Consider the following 16,195-nt stretch of genomic DNA (forward strand, 5'->3'; position numbering starts at 1 on the left):
CTACAGCGCGCGTTAACCTCTCTGTGGCGTCACGAAGGCAGGCGCACGATTCCCAGCTGCGTTTGAGTCCATTCGTCCGTGCTCAGCCAATCACAAGTCACCAAAATAGGTGTGCCTTTTCACACATCAACCGAGCTCCCTTACCCTCGAAGGACTACCTTAGCGACCAATGCGCGTGCGAGAAGGGAGCGGCATTAGCCAATGATCGGGCGCGTTGCTCTTCAGGGCCCAGCGAGGCGGGCCGAGCCAGATGCCGCGACCAACGGGAGCGCACGTTATGTGTGTAGCAGGTTAGAGTGATCCCACGGGGCTAGAAGTGGCTCTGCTGCTGCGGCTGGAGGGCTACGATGGTGAGTGTGAGGCCCGGAGGGGGCCACGGGGCGGTTGAGAAGCACCGGGGGCATGGTGGCGGCCTGTCAGGCAGAGGTGACAAGCCGTCCCTCAGCGCTGGTCTGGCCGGCTTTCCCCGGGCCGCGCCCTGCTCTCCAGGCCGGAGGGCGAGGGTGCTGGAAGGGGAGTGGCACTCGGGCTTGACAGGTTGGAGCGAGGGCCGAGAGGGCCGGGGTGTCATCCTGCAGAGGGCGTGGGACTGCAGCCAGTGAGGGGGTAGAGGCAGGATCTTCAAGGCTGGGAGGGGGGTGAGGGATTCCAGCCATCCTGGAAGGGTGGGGCGAGGGGTGGGAGGCTCGAGGCAGGAAGGGGGCTTGAGGTGACAGGCCTGTGAACTGTGCGCTAAGGGACGCCTCCTCATAACGCAGTCGACGGGGGCTGCAGCCTGGTGGTGAGGGAGGGGCAGGGGGCTGAAGCTTAGAAAAGGGGTTTAGGGGTGGGGGGATTTTCAAGCCTGAAAGTGGTTGGCAGGGGCTAAAGGAATTCTTCCTGGAATTTAGGCGGCATGGTGTGATGGAATTCCAAAGTCCACGGGAGAGTAGGCCCAAATCCTTTGGTGTTATGGCAAGCGTCTTGGCACTATGTAGATAACTTTGAAAACTTCGAGGTTCTTGTCCTTGAGTGTAAAATATATCTTGCAGTAAGACATCACATACTCCCTGGTTTGAAAGTATTTGAATATTCCGGCCCGACAACTTCTGAAAACGTTTAACTTTCTGAGGAGGGGGTATGACTTTGTGCTGAGCACAGCCCAAGACACTTCTGCCATCCTCCACCTCCCTCCATTTAACAAATATGTTTCTGAGGGTGCAGCTGATGTCCTCAGTAGGTTTCAGACCCTGAAATGACCATTGACTGCTCAGATTTTCTGGACGAAAGTTGGAAACCCTGTCCTTACAGGGGTTTCCAGCTCACATTTTCCTTTCACTGTGGAATTGCCACTTAACCAGGAGACTGTATGAAGAGAACCTACATCATGTGACACGTGTAGCGATGCAAGTTGAAATGTCTGAATATTTTATATAATACCTTAAACTGGATGTCTTTGCACTTAACATAAGAGTAATGGCAATCACAGTCCCTTTGGTACTTCTAAGCTGAACATATATTTATCTACCTTCCATAGAGCACAGCAAAGTCAGGACACTAGGTAGAAGTCAACAGCAGTGGAAACTTTCTCAACATATATAGGTTACATGATGTTGATTTATTCCCTAATGGTATATACCATGTTATACCGTGAAAGTTATGAGACAGTAGAGATAGAGTCCTGGTAGGTAGAACATGACCAAAGTCTCACATGTATAAAGGATGCTGTTTTCTACCCCAAGTAGAGGTGAGAACTGAGTGAGGATTCTACTGTTTGGAGGTATTAGTCATTGCTCTCTAGACCTGTTAAATTGCAACTTTCAGAGTTCATTTATTTCTAAGATTTTGTAGCCATTTATAATAAATCATTAAAACATCACACTTGGATCTGTTTACCACTACCTAATTAGAATTATAACTGGGCACAAGTCCTAAAAAAAGAAGGGGAACTAATCAAGTTAGACAGTATGCAAGTGACATGGTTGGTGACATCACAGTGCGTGACGTTTCACGTGGCATCACAACCCATGACCTCACAGGAACTAACTTCACAAGAAGTGACATCAAATCTTCAGACTGCACACACGTTTAGCAGGTCTATAAAGAGAGCATTACAATATTTAACAAATGTGATTTTGCGCCAGGTTCTGTTAAAACGTTGCACAACCCCAATGCAAAATCTGGGAATCAACATTTTCCATTTATTTTCTAAAGCTTTGTCACAAAATAGTTGGCAACAAGTGGAAAGGTGGCAGTAAATCTGTTCTGCTTAGTTGGTTGCAAAGTCTGCATTTTAAAATATAGTACGAGGTTAAACTACCTGCTGGAGCGATCTTTGTGTACCAGATCTCTGGGAAAAATAATAATGGTAAGATCACTCTGGAGTTTAATGTATTTGTTGGAGAGAGCTGTGTTTTTTCTAGTCCCAGTTTTGAATCAAAGTAGCATCTAGGCTAAAACGTATCCTGCAAAGCACATTATGTAACACACAGATTACAGACTCTTATGTTTTGTAAATGGGTAGATAGGGAACTGCTTTTAACACGAAGATCCTTTTGTTAGTTCAGTTCATAAATTGTAATCCTTTAAATATAGCATAGTTAGGAAGGACAAGTGACTCCTACACCTCGTAACCCTCCCTGTTATGTAACATCCTACATTATGATTTGCACACTGTTAGAAATGGAGTTCTTGGTTGGGTAGGGTAGGCACCTCATGCAGGGTCCACTACTCTAGTCGGGGCAAGGGAGCTACACACTCAAGATAACCCCTGCTCACCTCCTTGGTAGTTTGGCACGAGCAGTCAGGAATGTGTAAAGCGTTTGCACAACACCAGTGACACAGATACACCACAAAGAAAACTCCTCAACAGGTTATATAAAAATAAACTGCATTGCACAAAGCTTTATTAGACCAAACACAACATGTATCAACAATACCCTGCTACAAAAGCAGTTGTCAGAATATCACACAGTTTACTAGTGCTCTGCGAAAGTAAGCAGTAGTCGGGTAAACAAATAGGTTACTATTATTCTGCATCGCAAGCAGTAGTTGGGTCATCAGTACCATAAATGCACAGAGTGAAACATTCCCCAACGGCATAAGTCATATAAAACATTACCCCCCCCCCCTGCATGCAGTGCCAACCCTAAAAATATGTGAGTTATCCTACAAGGTATCACATGAATTAGGTCAACAAAGGCAATGCAGACATAATGAGGGTCAAAACATTGTGATGAAAAGTAACTTCCCTAGAAGTCACCAACAATACCTTCCACGCGAAGGTTGTAACACGTCTGTGTTTCCTTTAGCCAATTTACTGTACTCAAGCCCCAATCTACCTTATCAGATATAGGAGCTCCAGCGCTCCTATTACATTAGGGTGGGTACTTCAAATAATCTTCGCAGGATCGGGCACCTCCATCGAGGGTCACAACCCGTCCTGATTACCATGCCAACAATGCAGTGCTTGCACAGGTATGTGGACGATCTGGGGTTGGGCCAGTCCTGATTTCTTTAGTACGAGCAGGGAGACCTCTCCCTATCTCCCCACATGCAGCGTTATCATTGTGGCTGTCCTCGTGCACGCCGCGCAGCCACTGCAGGTACAACGCGACCCGCCTAACAGATCCACAAGGTGCCTCTGTAACAGATATGCCCCAATGGAGGAAGCACGCGTGCGTAGAACCCAGCAATGAGTGAGGCCACGGACAGCCGTTCGCGTCCTCATGGGCCGCTGTGAAATGCTGGCGGTTTCCGTGACAGCTGCGTCCCCCTGAGGTGCCACAGGGGCACTTGAGCGAGCGCGCCTCAGCTGCACTTGATGATAGGTCATCGGCGAGCTCCGTTCGGCTTCTCCTACATGGGGGAGGCGGGCATGCACATGGTGACTCATTGTGCTTCCGGCGCCCTGGCAGGCAAACAAGAAAGTGCTTCTCATGTGCTGTATGGGACCGAAAATAAAGTGCTCTTCACATGTTGTACTGCAAGAATGAAGTGCTTTCCACGTGCTGCACTGCAAGAATGAAACACTCTTCATATGCTTCCCGAGGGCAGGTGGTACTCCACTTGTGCCCAGCTTCAGGAAAACAACAGAAATGCAGGGCAGGCACACCACCCAGCCCCTAGAGACAGCTGCAGGGGCACAGGACTGCAGGACTCGGGCAAGCAGGCCAGCACAAGGGTCCAAAGACCTAGCAGGTCACAGGTCAGCACAACAGCAGGGCAGTCCCAAGGCGATTCCTGGTAAGTCCTTCCAGCAGCATCTGGGTACAAGTCCATGCAGAGTCTCTGTGTGTCAATATGGGGACCAACCCCTTGTACTTACACTGATTTTGCACAACTTCCACAAGGTGGAGAGGGAGTTCCAACCAGTTCTAACTAGTCCCAGGAATGTCATCTCCTCCTCCAACACTGTCTCCAAACATCAGTAGGGGGAAAATAAGCTCTTGTGTGAGGCCTTTACAGATGCATATGTGCCCGCCTCTACCTCTCCCAGCCCAGGAAGACCACTCAGTACGCAGATCTAGCCCTTTTACACCTCCACTCTCCTTGTGTGATAGCTGTCTGGAAAGTATGCACAAAGCCCAGCTGTCACTCTACCCTAGATGTGAATTGTAGTTAAGCCACAATAGTGGGAAAAGTGTATAACCACAGATAGCGTAATCATCTGAGATCCAATGAGAAGCAGTGTAAATTACTATTGATGATTGAAGACCAGAAGGAACCCATTTTGACTTTGAATGCCGTCTCCAAGGGGAGACTACTCGATCAGACCCTGGCTTATAGCAGTCGTCTGCCTAGAGATTTAAGTAGTTTAAGGTGCATCAGAGCTCTCTCTTCTGTTTCCTATAATGTCTATGGCACGTTATTAGTCTTGGTTGCCCAGAGCAGCATTCTACTACAAGCGCACCTGCTAGGCACCATTGTCTCATCTCTGTTCCTGTATTATATGGAATATCCAAGCTTGTAGATCTGCGATTTCTGAATGCCATCTGCTAGGCACAAAGCATCCAGTGCTCAAAACCTTCTCAATACTACTAAATGTTTATCCATTAAAGAGTTAGTAAAAAGAACTTTGAATGTGTGCTCTCCAGCGTGACTCAGTGTGTGTTTGATCTATCATTAGCTAGATGTACACAAACCGTCAACAAGAACTCCTCAATAAGTCCTCATACATCTTAGGCTGTGATGGGCAAGGGGGTCCATGATGGCCAGCAGCCACCTTTCACACCTTCCCAACATATGGTGGTGGCTCTTCCTAGAGTTCTAGGAATAGAAAGTCGTCAGTGGCCTGTAACAGAAAGAGTATAAGTGTTTCTAGGCAGACTGTTTGATTAGTGGTGAGATCAAGGATTCATGACTTTATTGAAGATTAAGTCATGCATTTACCTGTTTGGTGACAAAACATGTAATAAAAGACACCAACAAGCCAGGTGAAGGGATGTGATTAAAGTCTTCCAACACTGGTGAACTTCCTTGGTTGTAATGAAGTGTGATCCAGTACCAAAGAGTAGACTGTCATGATGGTGAGTGGCATACCTTCAGTTATGGTTGACAGTGGCTTTTGGTACATCAACTTAAAGGATGGATAGCTGGAGAATGAAGCAGGGTAGCTCGGCATAAGGTACACATTCATATGGTGGATTTCTGGATGAAAAAGCCATGCAGATCACTGTGAGCCTTTTGGTGCCGTACTGTAGTTGATTGTTAGATATAAAAGTGGCACAGTTGCCAGCAGCAGGCATAACTGTTATGTTTTATTTATATTTCTTTGCACCAGTTAGGTGAGATTAAGATTGAATTATTTTTTTCTCTATTCACATTCATAGCTTAAAACGTATTATAAATTTCATTGTGGTTCAGTTAAAAAAAAAAAGGCAATCAAGACAGAACAATCCTTTAATATAAACAAATTCTTTTTTTTCCAGCGGATGTGTTGTTCACCTGAAATCTAAGTACAATATTATTTTCTGGTTTTGCGTAAATCATTGTAGGAGTTTCTGTATCCTACCTAAACATTAGGCACAACCACTTACTCACTTTATCCCAAACAATTAAGCATAAATCAGGAGTGTGATATTTGACAAAATATCTACTTGTTCATAAGTCTATTTGTCCTGTAAAAAAAAAAAAAAAAAAGAAAAAAAATCTACTTGTCCCTTTGGTGCCATGTAGTGCAGCACAAATTATGGCAGCATTCTCATTATGCAAGAGCTCTGATAATAGCATGTCTGATTATGCCAGGTCTAATGCTATAGTAGGGCTTTAATAGTAGCAATTTCAAGCCCTACTGAAGAAACTTCCTTATTTTGCCACCTTTCCGCAGATCTATATACTGGCCCTGGAGGAAGCAGTAGTTCCAGGGCTGGAATGTCTTTGAGTCTGTGCGAACCCACAACTTTGCATGTTTTAAGGAATTTCATCAGTTCTTCTCTAATCTTTTTCCATACTGAGAAAGGTTAGTAATTTACTCCTGACAAGGGCAGAAGTTCTTCGAGGGTTGGGGAAAAAAGTAGTTGGAGGAAAAGTGAACTTGTTAATGCACAACAGATTTCCGTATGAGCAAATCTACACATGCATATTTGCTCGTGCTAAAATACAGTTCACAAATATTTTCTAGGAGTACGATTTCCTGGTCTACTTTTGTAAATTGTTGTGAATTAATGAAAGCCACTAATGCAAAGACGTACATCATGGGTGCGCTTTTGTGACTTTTTTTTTAAAGAATTGGGCCTCTAATTAGGTCTGGCGCTAACCAAGACATTTTGTTTCTATTAAAATTCAGTTTCTCTCTCCATTTATTGGCTGACTTTACTGTGAGTGATAGCTTTTCCATGAGGAGCATATTGGAGATGAAAGTAGTTTTGTTCAGTGCCAGGAACTACTGTGGCAATGTGTGCTTTTTGAGACCAATTTTTTTTGTTGCTTTTTGCCAATGTTTGTTACAATGGTGAAGGCCTGGCAGCTCCCACAACAATAAAGTGTTACAAAAGCCATGTCAAAACAAGACACGCATTGATAAAACCACGACTGACCAATTTTGGATCGGTTGATTTTGCCAGTGCTTGTTTATTTTCATGTTTTCCATAACCTTGTTGTAAAATGGTTACACTGATTTAACATAGGAATATTTTAAACAAATAGTAGAATGCAAGAAATAGTCCCTAAAAATGTCACATTTATTTAGCAAGTTTTTTTTTTCTCATACTTGCATTTGTTTTTCTGAACATTTTTATTTTATAAGCAAATCAATGTTGCGTACAGCGTCTGCAGACATTTGCATCTAGTCACAGAGCATTCTAGGCGCATTATACATATCCTCATATTGTTAAAAGTGTACACATGTTTGAAATGTTTTTTTTTCTTTAAATGAAACCACTTTCAGTAGTGCATTGTGATCTTGCAACGATTATTTAGAGCATTCAGCTTAATATTAAAGGCTTTGCATTGATGAACCATAAATACAAGTTCAAACAGCACCAACATATGGATGATATATTACCTCAACTGCAAATAGTTTCTTTCCCTGTAAACTGATAGCCAAAGGGTTTGTGCTGCATATGGTGGACCTACTTGTCCCAAGGACAAAATAAACATGAGCACTTTCTATCCTTAATCCCAAACAATACGTGCAGGGTATGGGGCTATAGGAATTGCACGCTCCTGATACATTTAATGAGCGTATGTAGAAAATCTGGGCATGAACCTACATATTGGGATATCCCCAATATAATTGGGTTAATGTTATTGATGTCCCTGCCACATGTACTAACTCCTGTCTAGGAATTTATATGCCCTTTTCCTTTATGATCTTTCCTGCTAGTAGAACATTGCAGCTGTTTAAAGATAGTTCACAAGAAGAGGCTTTTAAGATTGTCAGCCTCCTGCTTCTTCCTGGATTTGACCATCTTATGTCTTTGTCTGAGGGAGCAAGCCTTTCTTCCATTTGCTCTGAGTTACATTGATATATTGCTCCACCCACTTTACTGACATTGCAGGGTATTTACTAGTATATAGCAAGAGCAAAAACCAAGCTCAGTTCGTTGGTCGTGTTTGGTTTGAGTCATACTTTCTGTAGGGGACACTATGGGGCACATTACGACCCCAGTGGTAAAAACCGCCTACAGCTGCGGCGACGGGCACCAAAAGACCATCGCCGCGGGTACCAGCCGGCCACCCTATTATGACCACAGCCGGATTTCCTCCAGAAGGATGGTGGGAATCCAGCTGTGGCCATGCCGGCGGATGGCGGTAAGGTGGCGCTGCTGCCAGCAGCAGTGCCACGCCATTAGACTGCTGCAGACCGTATCATGACCCATGATACAGCCTGGCGGTGTTCTGCTGGCGGACTCTGCTGCTGCCAGCAGCGCCCTGTCCAGTCTCCTACCGGAGGACCGGCCTGACAACAGGTAAGGCTGCTGCTCAGACGGGGGAGGGGGTTGTGTGTGTCTGTATGTGTATGCGGGTGTGTGTTGCGTGTTGTATGGATTTGTGAGTGCACGTATGTTGTGTTGTGTGTGTGTGTGAATGTATGCATGCGTGGATGAATGTGGGAATGACTGTGTATGCGTGTGTTCGTGTGTGAATGAAGGTGCGTGTATGTAGTGGGCGGTCTGGAGAGGAAGGGGGCATCTGAGGGGAGGGGGCGGGGAAGACCCCTATCAGTGACAGGGAAGAGATTTCCTGTCACTGATAGTGCCTACCGCCATGGTTTTCGTGGTGGTAAGGTTGCCACAAAAACCATGGCGGTAGGGGGGTCATAATCCCGCAGCCGGGCAAGTGACGGCCGCCGGGCTGGGGACTGAAATCTCCAGCCCGGCGGTCGGTATGGTACATTGGCAGTTTGGCTTTAGCCAAACCGCCAATGTCTTACTATGGAGAAAAGTGCTGCCAGTCTGTTGTCAGTACTTTCCTCCATATTAACGCCATCCGCCGGGGTCATAATGACCCCCTATATGTTTTAAACCCTTTGCAGAATTTCAAGAGCTCAAGATGGGGGTAGAAATTAATTTTTAACCTATAAAATAATCTTATGTCGATCTTCCAGTGTCTGGGAATAACTGAAAAGGCAATTTCCTCAAAGTACTTGCTACACCAACATTACCATTTTACTCTGTTTTGTGTGTCCTCAAGCGCTACCATTTATTTGAAGGCAGTAGCATTTTATTCATTTAAAAAGTGTGTGCTGGAATATGTAATCCCTGATTACTGTAATACAGGTGTGAGTATAGGTGAAGTTTAAAGACACAATAGCCCCTTTAAAGAAATTTGGATAAAGTGACTTGTAATTGGAGAAAAGTTTCCTAGTTGGTTATCCCAAAAACATTGCATAATTGTGTAGCTTACAGATGAAGGAACAGCAAGGTGGTAGACTGGGCTGTTAAAAATTATTCCTCCTGTGTTTAATGGAGTAGTTCAGTGAATTGCAGAATGTAAGTTTCAGGAACCTGTTTGGCCCAAGAACCAGTTGTGGAAGTTCCCTTTTCATTGCTGCAAATGAAGGTCATTTTCATACCTTTGTCAACTGCATTTTTAATTTACCCATTTAACCGAAGCTAGTTTTATGTCACGTTGTGTATTTTTATTTTAAAAAACAATCTTCTCTATTCTGTTACCAGGCGGATTTTTTGAAAGGATTACCTGTCTACGACAAGAGCAACTTCAGCAGATTTCACGCAGATTCAGTATGCAAAGCTTCTGTGAGTGTTGTTCTCTTGAAAGACCCCTTTGGTGTGTTCGGATTGCTTTGCATAGCACAGGCATCTATAGTAAATACATGTATTTCCTAGGATCTGTTGATTTAGATTTGTAAAGGCTGGAGAAGAAGAGGATAAATCGATTGGGCATGTCATGCAGACCTTCTCTTGATCATTTTTAAGAGGATAGCTCTACAATAGTCAACCGTGGGTTTGGCAGCTTAACTAAGTGCAGCCATGAGTCCTCAGCTGTCTCATTCCTCTTTGTAGAGCCAGTGGGGTCGTCAGGATAATTGGAAGTCTTGAAGTAAAGAGCACCGTTTTTTTGTATTCCTTCAAAACATTGTTATTGTCTTATAACTCCTTGGGCATTCAAATATGTGCAGATTATCACTCTATGAAGTGTTCTTTCTCTGGCAGCTTACCAGGAACCTTTTGCGATAACAGCAATATTAATTTCAACCCTCCACCAGCTGGTGATGCTGGTTTTCCAGACCCACCTCTAATTACTTTATTTGTTTCACAGAACAGAAGACCTTCAGTGTACCTGCCGACAAGGGACTACCCATCGGAACAAAGTAAGTTTTGTTAATCGTTTTAACTTTCATAGAAAATTAGTCCAGCTGATTCTCAGACTGAGTATATGCAGATGCCTTCTGAGAGTTACAATTTTCTTGAAAGACTTGTTTTTGTGCGATTAGGTCATTTAGTTCACAGCCCACTCCAGTTTTCTTTGGTCAGTCCTGGGACCCATAAAAGCTACTTTACAGTATCTATTGCCCAGTAAAATCAAACTCTTTCAGTTGTAGGTTTTATTTTCACAGTTCCCAGACATGCTGTTGACTTCACAGCTTGTAGCTGTCATTGCGCCTGTATTTTTTATTTTTATTTTTTGCCAGTAGGTTGGTTTACAAACGCCAGCACAGGCATCTTGGTTAATTTACTCATTCAGTGATTACTCTGTCCAGCTTTGGAAGAGAATAAAATTGAGGTGTTTTAAATCATGTAGAGATTCATATTGGGGTCTTTCTGAATTCTTTCCACTTTCTCATCTGTTGTATCTTTCTCCGGGACATACTCGAACCATGAATGTTAATTTTTAAGTCCCCTTCAAGTCCCCCTGGATATAGTTTGGTGTTTAAATGTGTACAGACTTCATAAACGGCTCTCCTTTGTTATTCAAAACACGTTTTTGCTTAGAGACTTTTATCTGGAAGCAAGTGTAGGAAATAGGTTGCTTCCTTTTTTTTTTTTTTTTTTTTTTTTTTCCCTTTTATTTTAATTAAAAACTTATGTTTACACAATGTCGGTGGACCTACCAGTAACAAGCTGCAACATCTTTTATCAGAGAATATTTTAACATTGAATCTCCGATCTATTGGCTGCCCAGAGTTGCTTAATCTTACCTCCTTATTACAATTGCCACTTAACAGTGAAACAAAAAAAATATAAGAAAATCCTATACTAGATTTTATTGGCTGCAGTGTAAGTTCCTTCAATTAGTTTTCAGCTTACAGTGCATTCACTTTTTGAGTTTTATTAAGTTGCACAAGACACTGTTCTTATTAACATCTAACTTAAGTTCCCCCCTTTAAATCTTCAAGATGGCTGTCAGTACTTAAGTGCTCTTATTGCATGTCTTTTGATGATTTCTCTCTGACAGCTAATGCTTGCTATCAACTTTTCTGCTAGATTTGTGTGCCTCATTCTAGTTAGTCTTGCAGAGCTAGCTTAGATTTGGCTGTAACTCTACCCTGGCCATTAAGGTCACCTGTCTCCCTGCTCCCCAGAATGTACAGGCGACATCTGCACAATTCCTATCATGACTTTGGTGTTAGATTCATTCGCTCCCTCTGGTAATCTGTTTTTCAACTTTATTATTGTAAAAGTTTAATGGAACACTGTGACCATCTGTTTTTGTTCATAAAACAGTGTTTTTTTTTCATCTTTCAAATGTGGAATTAGAGGTCACACTGTGGTACTGTTGTGCTTTGAAGCTGTGGCCCGTTTTACGCGGTCTTCTGTGACCTATTGGCTTTCCTGAAGTGCAGCTGCCACATTCATATTTTTTTTTTTTTTTTTTTTTTAAATATCTTTTATTGATTTTGTGTAACAGATACATATTACATACATTTGTCGAAAGTTGTTGCAGGATTATTTTTATCTGGTTAATATTACTTAGAAAAAACCAAACCCCCCCATTTACACACCTGCAAAACAATATTACATTCAGTGATTATTTTCTACGGCTTTGCGCAAGATGGTATACTTGTGTTGCGGCTCAGAGGGGCCCCTTTTGTATTTACTGTGGCATTCCGGCTTTATATTAAGTCGGTTCTCTGTGTTGGTTGAATGCTTGCACGCTTGTGTACTTATTGGGGAGGCGGAGGGCTTGGCCCATACCAGCCCGTTCGCTCACCCGGTGCTCCTCCGGTGCCGCCCATTTTAGGTCAGCCACGAATAGAGGAGGGTTGGGATTTACATCTTACCTCTGCTTATTTGTCTCGATGGACTCCCCAATGTGTTGTTTCTAGTAGGGGTTTTGGTAGGTGTAGCTATTATATTTTACTACCCTCTTCATGGGGGTTTCTCATCGCTTTTTGTCTCTAGTTTGGCTATCAGTGCCTCCCAGGTATCGCTCCCCGTGTGCGGCTGACCTTCCCTTGCTAATTTTTGGAGCACCTGATGCTCTGCGCGGGCCCAGCGGAGCACTAGGGTGTGTCAGGACCTCTGGTCGGGGGGACTGAGCGCCCTCCAATGCATTGCAATCAACCTTTTATACATCACATAAGCCAATTCTACAAACTTGTGTAGGTGTCTATGCTTTTTTGCTCTGGGCCTCACTCCCAGTAAGCAGGATCTGGGGTCCACTGCAAACACAAGCCCCGTGTATTCTGAGGTCGCCTTCACCACCTTACCCCATTCTATTTGTATCTGGGGGCAGTCCCAAACCATATGATAGAAGTGAACCGATGCTTCCCGGCATCTGGGGCATGCCGGAGTTGTGTCGGGGAACATCCGCTTTATTCTGGCCGGTGATAGGTATGTTTGGTGTATGAAGTTGAACTGAGTGTAACGGAATCTTGGGTTCCTGGATACTCCTCTTGCGTATGACAGTGCCTTCAGCCAGTCATCCTGTGGGATCGGGTCTGGGAGGACAGTATTCCATCTCTCCCTGGCCCTCTCCAAACAGCTGCCACATTCATATTGCATCCACTACATTGGTTGCTTGATCAAACTGCGTCCTGCCCCCACCTTGTAAGGTGCCTAGGTTGGTTGATGATAAATCTATACAGGGGGGCGGAGCCAAGCGCTGTGGTTGATGGTGGCTCTTCTTTAGAGCCGGAACGAACCGAGACGAGGGAACGAGCCAAAAGACATTTTTCTGATATCAATATCTCAAGAAGAAGGGAGATTTCTTGTTGGAAACATGCAGGATGGCGTAGGATTTAAGACTTGTGAACAACTCGCTTTGCAATTAACTTAAATGCTGTAAGTTACATCGATAGGCGAGGCCAAAATGGCGGCTTGCACTTTGTTTCAAACTCTGACTGGTAGGGAACGTTTCCTTATGCATCTCAAAACTTAGAAATGCATGCACTTCTTACCTTGTTATACTGCGTAACCTGGAAATGCCACATGCTGCTTCTGAAAGATCTCCAACGTGTCTGATCATTAAGTAGTGCAGCACAACATGGAATTTGACAAGAGACCAGGCCTGCGACCTAGCGGTAACCGAAACGTGTGCGCTTCTCGCCTTAATAAACCACCATTGAAATCGTCATGCTCCACCAAATAGGGAAACGCATTAGCTCTTTACCTCACTGCGCTGACCAAATTGAATCAGTTGTATGATACTTTGAGTATTGTCCTGAATGATTCTACAATAACATGGCACAATCTGGAAGACGTAAGGTTAACATAAACACGGCTTAACAGAATCAATCTCACTTTGGCAAAAACTGACCACAAACTATACGGCAGATGTCACGATCTCATAGGGAGACGGAATTTGAAGCACTTTTTCTTTCTCCATATTTTAGTGTTATTCTGCATGCATATAACAAGTCATTACGTTCGAAAATGTATTGAAATGGAATGCATGCTGCAATGTAGGTATTATAATGGTGAATAAAATCAAGCAATCATTATAAACAGAACTTTGAAAGATAACTGATACTTCCTATGTCGGATCCTAAAGTAGTAAGGCAGCTGTCATATAGTGCAGCCTTATTATCAAATCCTGACGCCACAGACTCCAAACGTAAAATGGCTGATTCTACTGAACTACCCTCAGCAGCTATGGATACTATTTTGAAAGAACTACTAGACCTAAAATCATCCATTGCGACCCTGGACAATCAGTGCTTAATTTGTGCTTGTTGTTTCCGGTGCAGAGCACCGGCACTTATTTTTGAGGGCCGGCGCTATTCTTCTGCCTCTAGCATTTGCTGTGAGCAAAGGGCACATAGTGAGCAAAGGGCACATATGGGAAAGACGGAGGAAGAGAAAAACGAAAAAGCGTCACAATAGGAGAAAGCAGAAAGCTGCAAAAGTGAGCTGAAGAGGCAGGGAGTGGCTTTAAATGGATTGAAGAGGCCCGCGATGGCTTCAGAATTACGCTGCCTCAATATTCCTATTCCCACATTTAATTGCAGCAGCCGCATGTTTAAAATGAGGGCTTTGAGCACCGGCACGTTTTTATTTACAAATTAAGCACTGTGGACAATACAGTCTCTACTAATCCTACGGAAGTTCAAGGTTTGTGGAATTATGTTATCAAGTTCCAATCCTGCATGCAGTCAATGGACAATCTAATTACGAATATTGAATCCTGCCTCGATAAGACACCTGATACTAGTGAAGATATTTGGTCTCTGCAGCAAAAAATGATTGATTTAGAGGACCGGAGTAGAAGGAATACTCTCAGAATTACAGGTCTTCCAGAACAAATAGAGAATGGTAATATTCTAGACTTTTTGACCACACACACCTTGACGAACATCACTTTCACAATGACTTTTGAATTTCAGAGCGCTCATCGTGTTCAAACACGTGGAACGGACCACTCTACAAGACCTCTACATATTCTAGCCTGCTGTCTACGACTTCAACAAACCCGTCAAATTATCATGGCACCTAAAATACATGGTCCATATGAGTATGAAAAATCTCAGGTAATCATCACAGCAGACATTTCAGCACATACTAATCTCAAAAGGAAACAATTTTTAAATCTACGCACTAGACTAAAGAAAAGAGATATAAAATATGGTCTTCTGGAGCCGGCCACTATGATTGTAAGTTTTCAAGGGAAAACCAAGAAATACTCAGATCCTCATGACTTTGAGTCTTTTTCATCTAAGTCATTCAAAAAAGGATTCCGAGATGGAACCTAAGTCGTCTTCTTCACCAACAAAAGAATCTTCTCCATATCGAGATGATGCGGATCAAGGAGAATGGGAGACTGTTCAACGTCATTGGAAACATGGTGGTGAACTTAAAGCCTGGAAAAAATATCAACCAAGAGATAAATCTAGATCACCCGTGAAACCTTGATCAGAGTTGAAATATTAATCCTAGACGATGATGCTTTACCTATTTCCTCCCTAACATATATTTCATTACATGACCATATTTGTTTATGATATCGGATATTTTATTTTACACTTGAAATGGCATAAACATCCTCTTCTCTGCTCACCTCTCCACGACACATCAGTTTATCGCCTCAGATTAAAGTTTTAGTTGTTAAGTGTACATAATTGTGTTATCACATGTGTTGGACAATTTACTTCGTATTGATAGTTCCGATAAATGATCATTTCTTATTTTGAGTTGTTATAAAAGTTTTACTGATTTGAGAATTCACTCCTAACATTCATACATACTGACACATTTGGAACTTTTATAATCTCTTATTTTTTTCCCATCTTTATTTTATATTCGTTCTTACCATTAGAACTTGGATTGATATTGTTCTTTTAGTCTAAATATGTCAGTTTATAAGTTGAAACCCTTGAATGTTATATCCCTGAATGTTAATGGTTTGATACATTTTATTAAGAGAAAGAAGATAGTTAATTTTCTTGGACAACAAAAGACAAATATTGTCTTATTGCAGGAAACACATTTTAGTGAATTAGAAAGCGAAAAACTGAAAAACAATTGGATTGGTCAAGTTCTACATGCTAGCATGGCTCAGAATTACTCTAATAATTATGATACACCTATTTGGAAGTGGGGAGTAGCTATTCTTTTTCATAAAAACTTACCATACAAAAGTATCCAAACATGGTTAGATGATGATCGCAGATATGCATTTGTGAAAATCCGTGTTAGAAATTATTTTATGATCATAGGCACGATATATGCACCCAGTGATTCCAAAACGATATTTATTTCTAAGATTAGTAGGTTATGGTCTTCTTTTGGATCTACACGAGTAATAATCGGGGGAGATTGGAATGTTACCATAGACTCATTCATTGATAGATCGGGCAAACCAGACCTTTTTC

At 42.8% G+C, this 16,195-nt stretch overlaps 1 protein-coding gene across 1 annotated transcript in view; it reads left to right on the forward strand.

Annotated features, from left to right (window-relative positions):
• The first annotated feature begins 229 nt into the window (after nucleotides 1-229).
• The window catches only part of DDA1 (DET1 and DDB1 associated 1), a 30,625-nt gene continuing 14,659 nt past the window's right edge, over nucleotides 230-16,195 (forward strand). Inside the window, exons 1-3 of the mRNA XM_069216345.1 lie at nucleotides 230-350; nucleotides 9,600-9,680; nucleotides 10,204-10,255. Coding sequence (XP_069072446.1) covers nucleotides 348-350; nucleotides 9,600-9,680; nucleotides 10,204-10,255 — 136 coding nt within the window. The 5' untranslated portion in view covers nucleotides 230-347. The remainder of the gene's footprint in view (nucleotides 351-9,599; nucleotides 9,681-10,203; nucleotides 10,256-16,195) is intronic.

The sequence above is a fragment of the Pleurodeles waltl genome, chromosome 12 (assembly GCF_031143425.1).
Source record: "Pleurodeles waltl isolate 20211129_DDA chromosome 12, aPleWal1.hap1.20221129, whole genome shotgun sequence".
Classification (NCBI taxonomy): Eukaryota; Metazoa; Chordata; class Amphibia; order Caudata; family Salamandridae; genus Pleurodeles; species Pleurodeles waltl.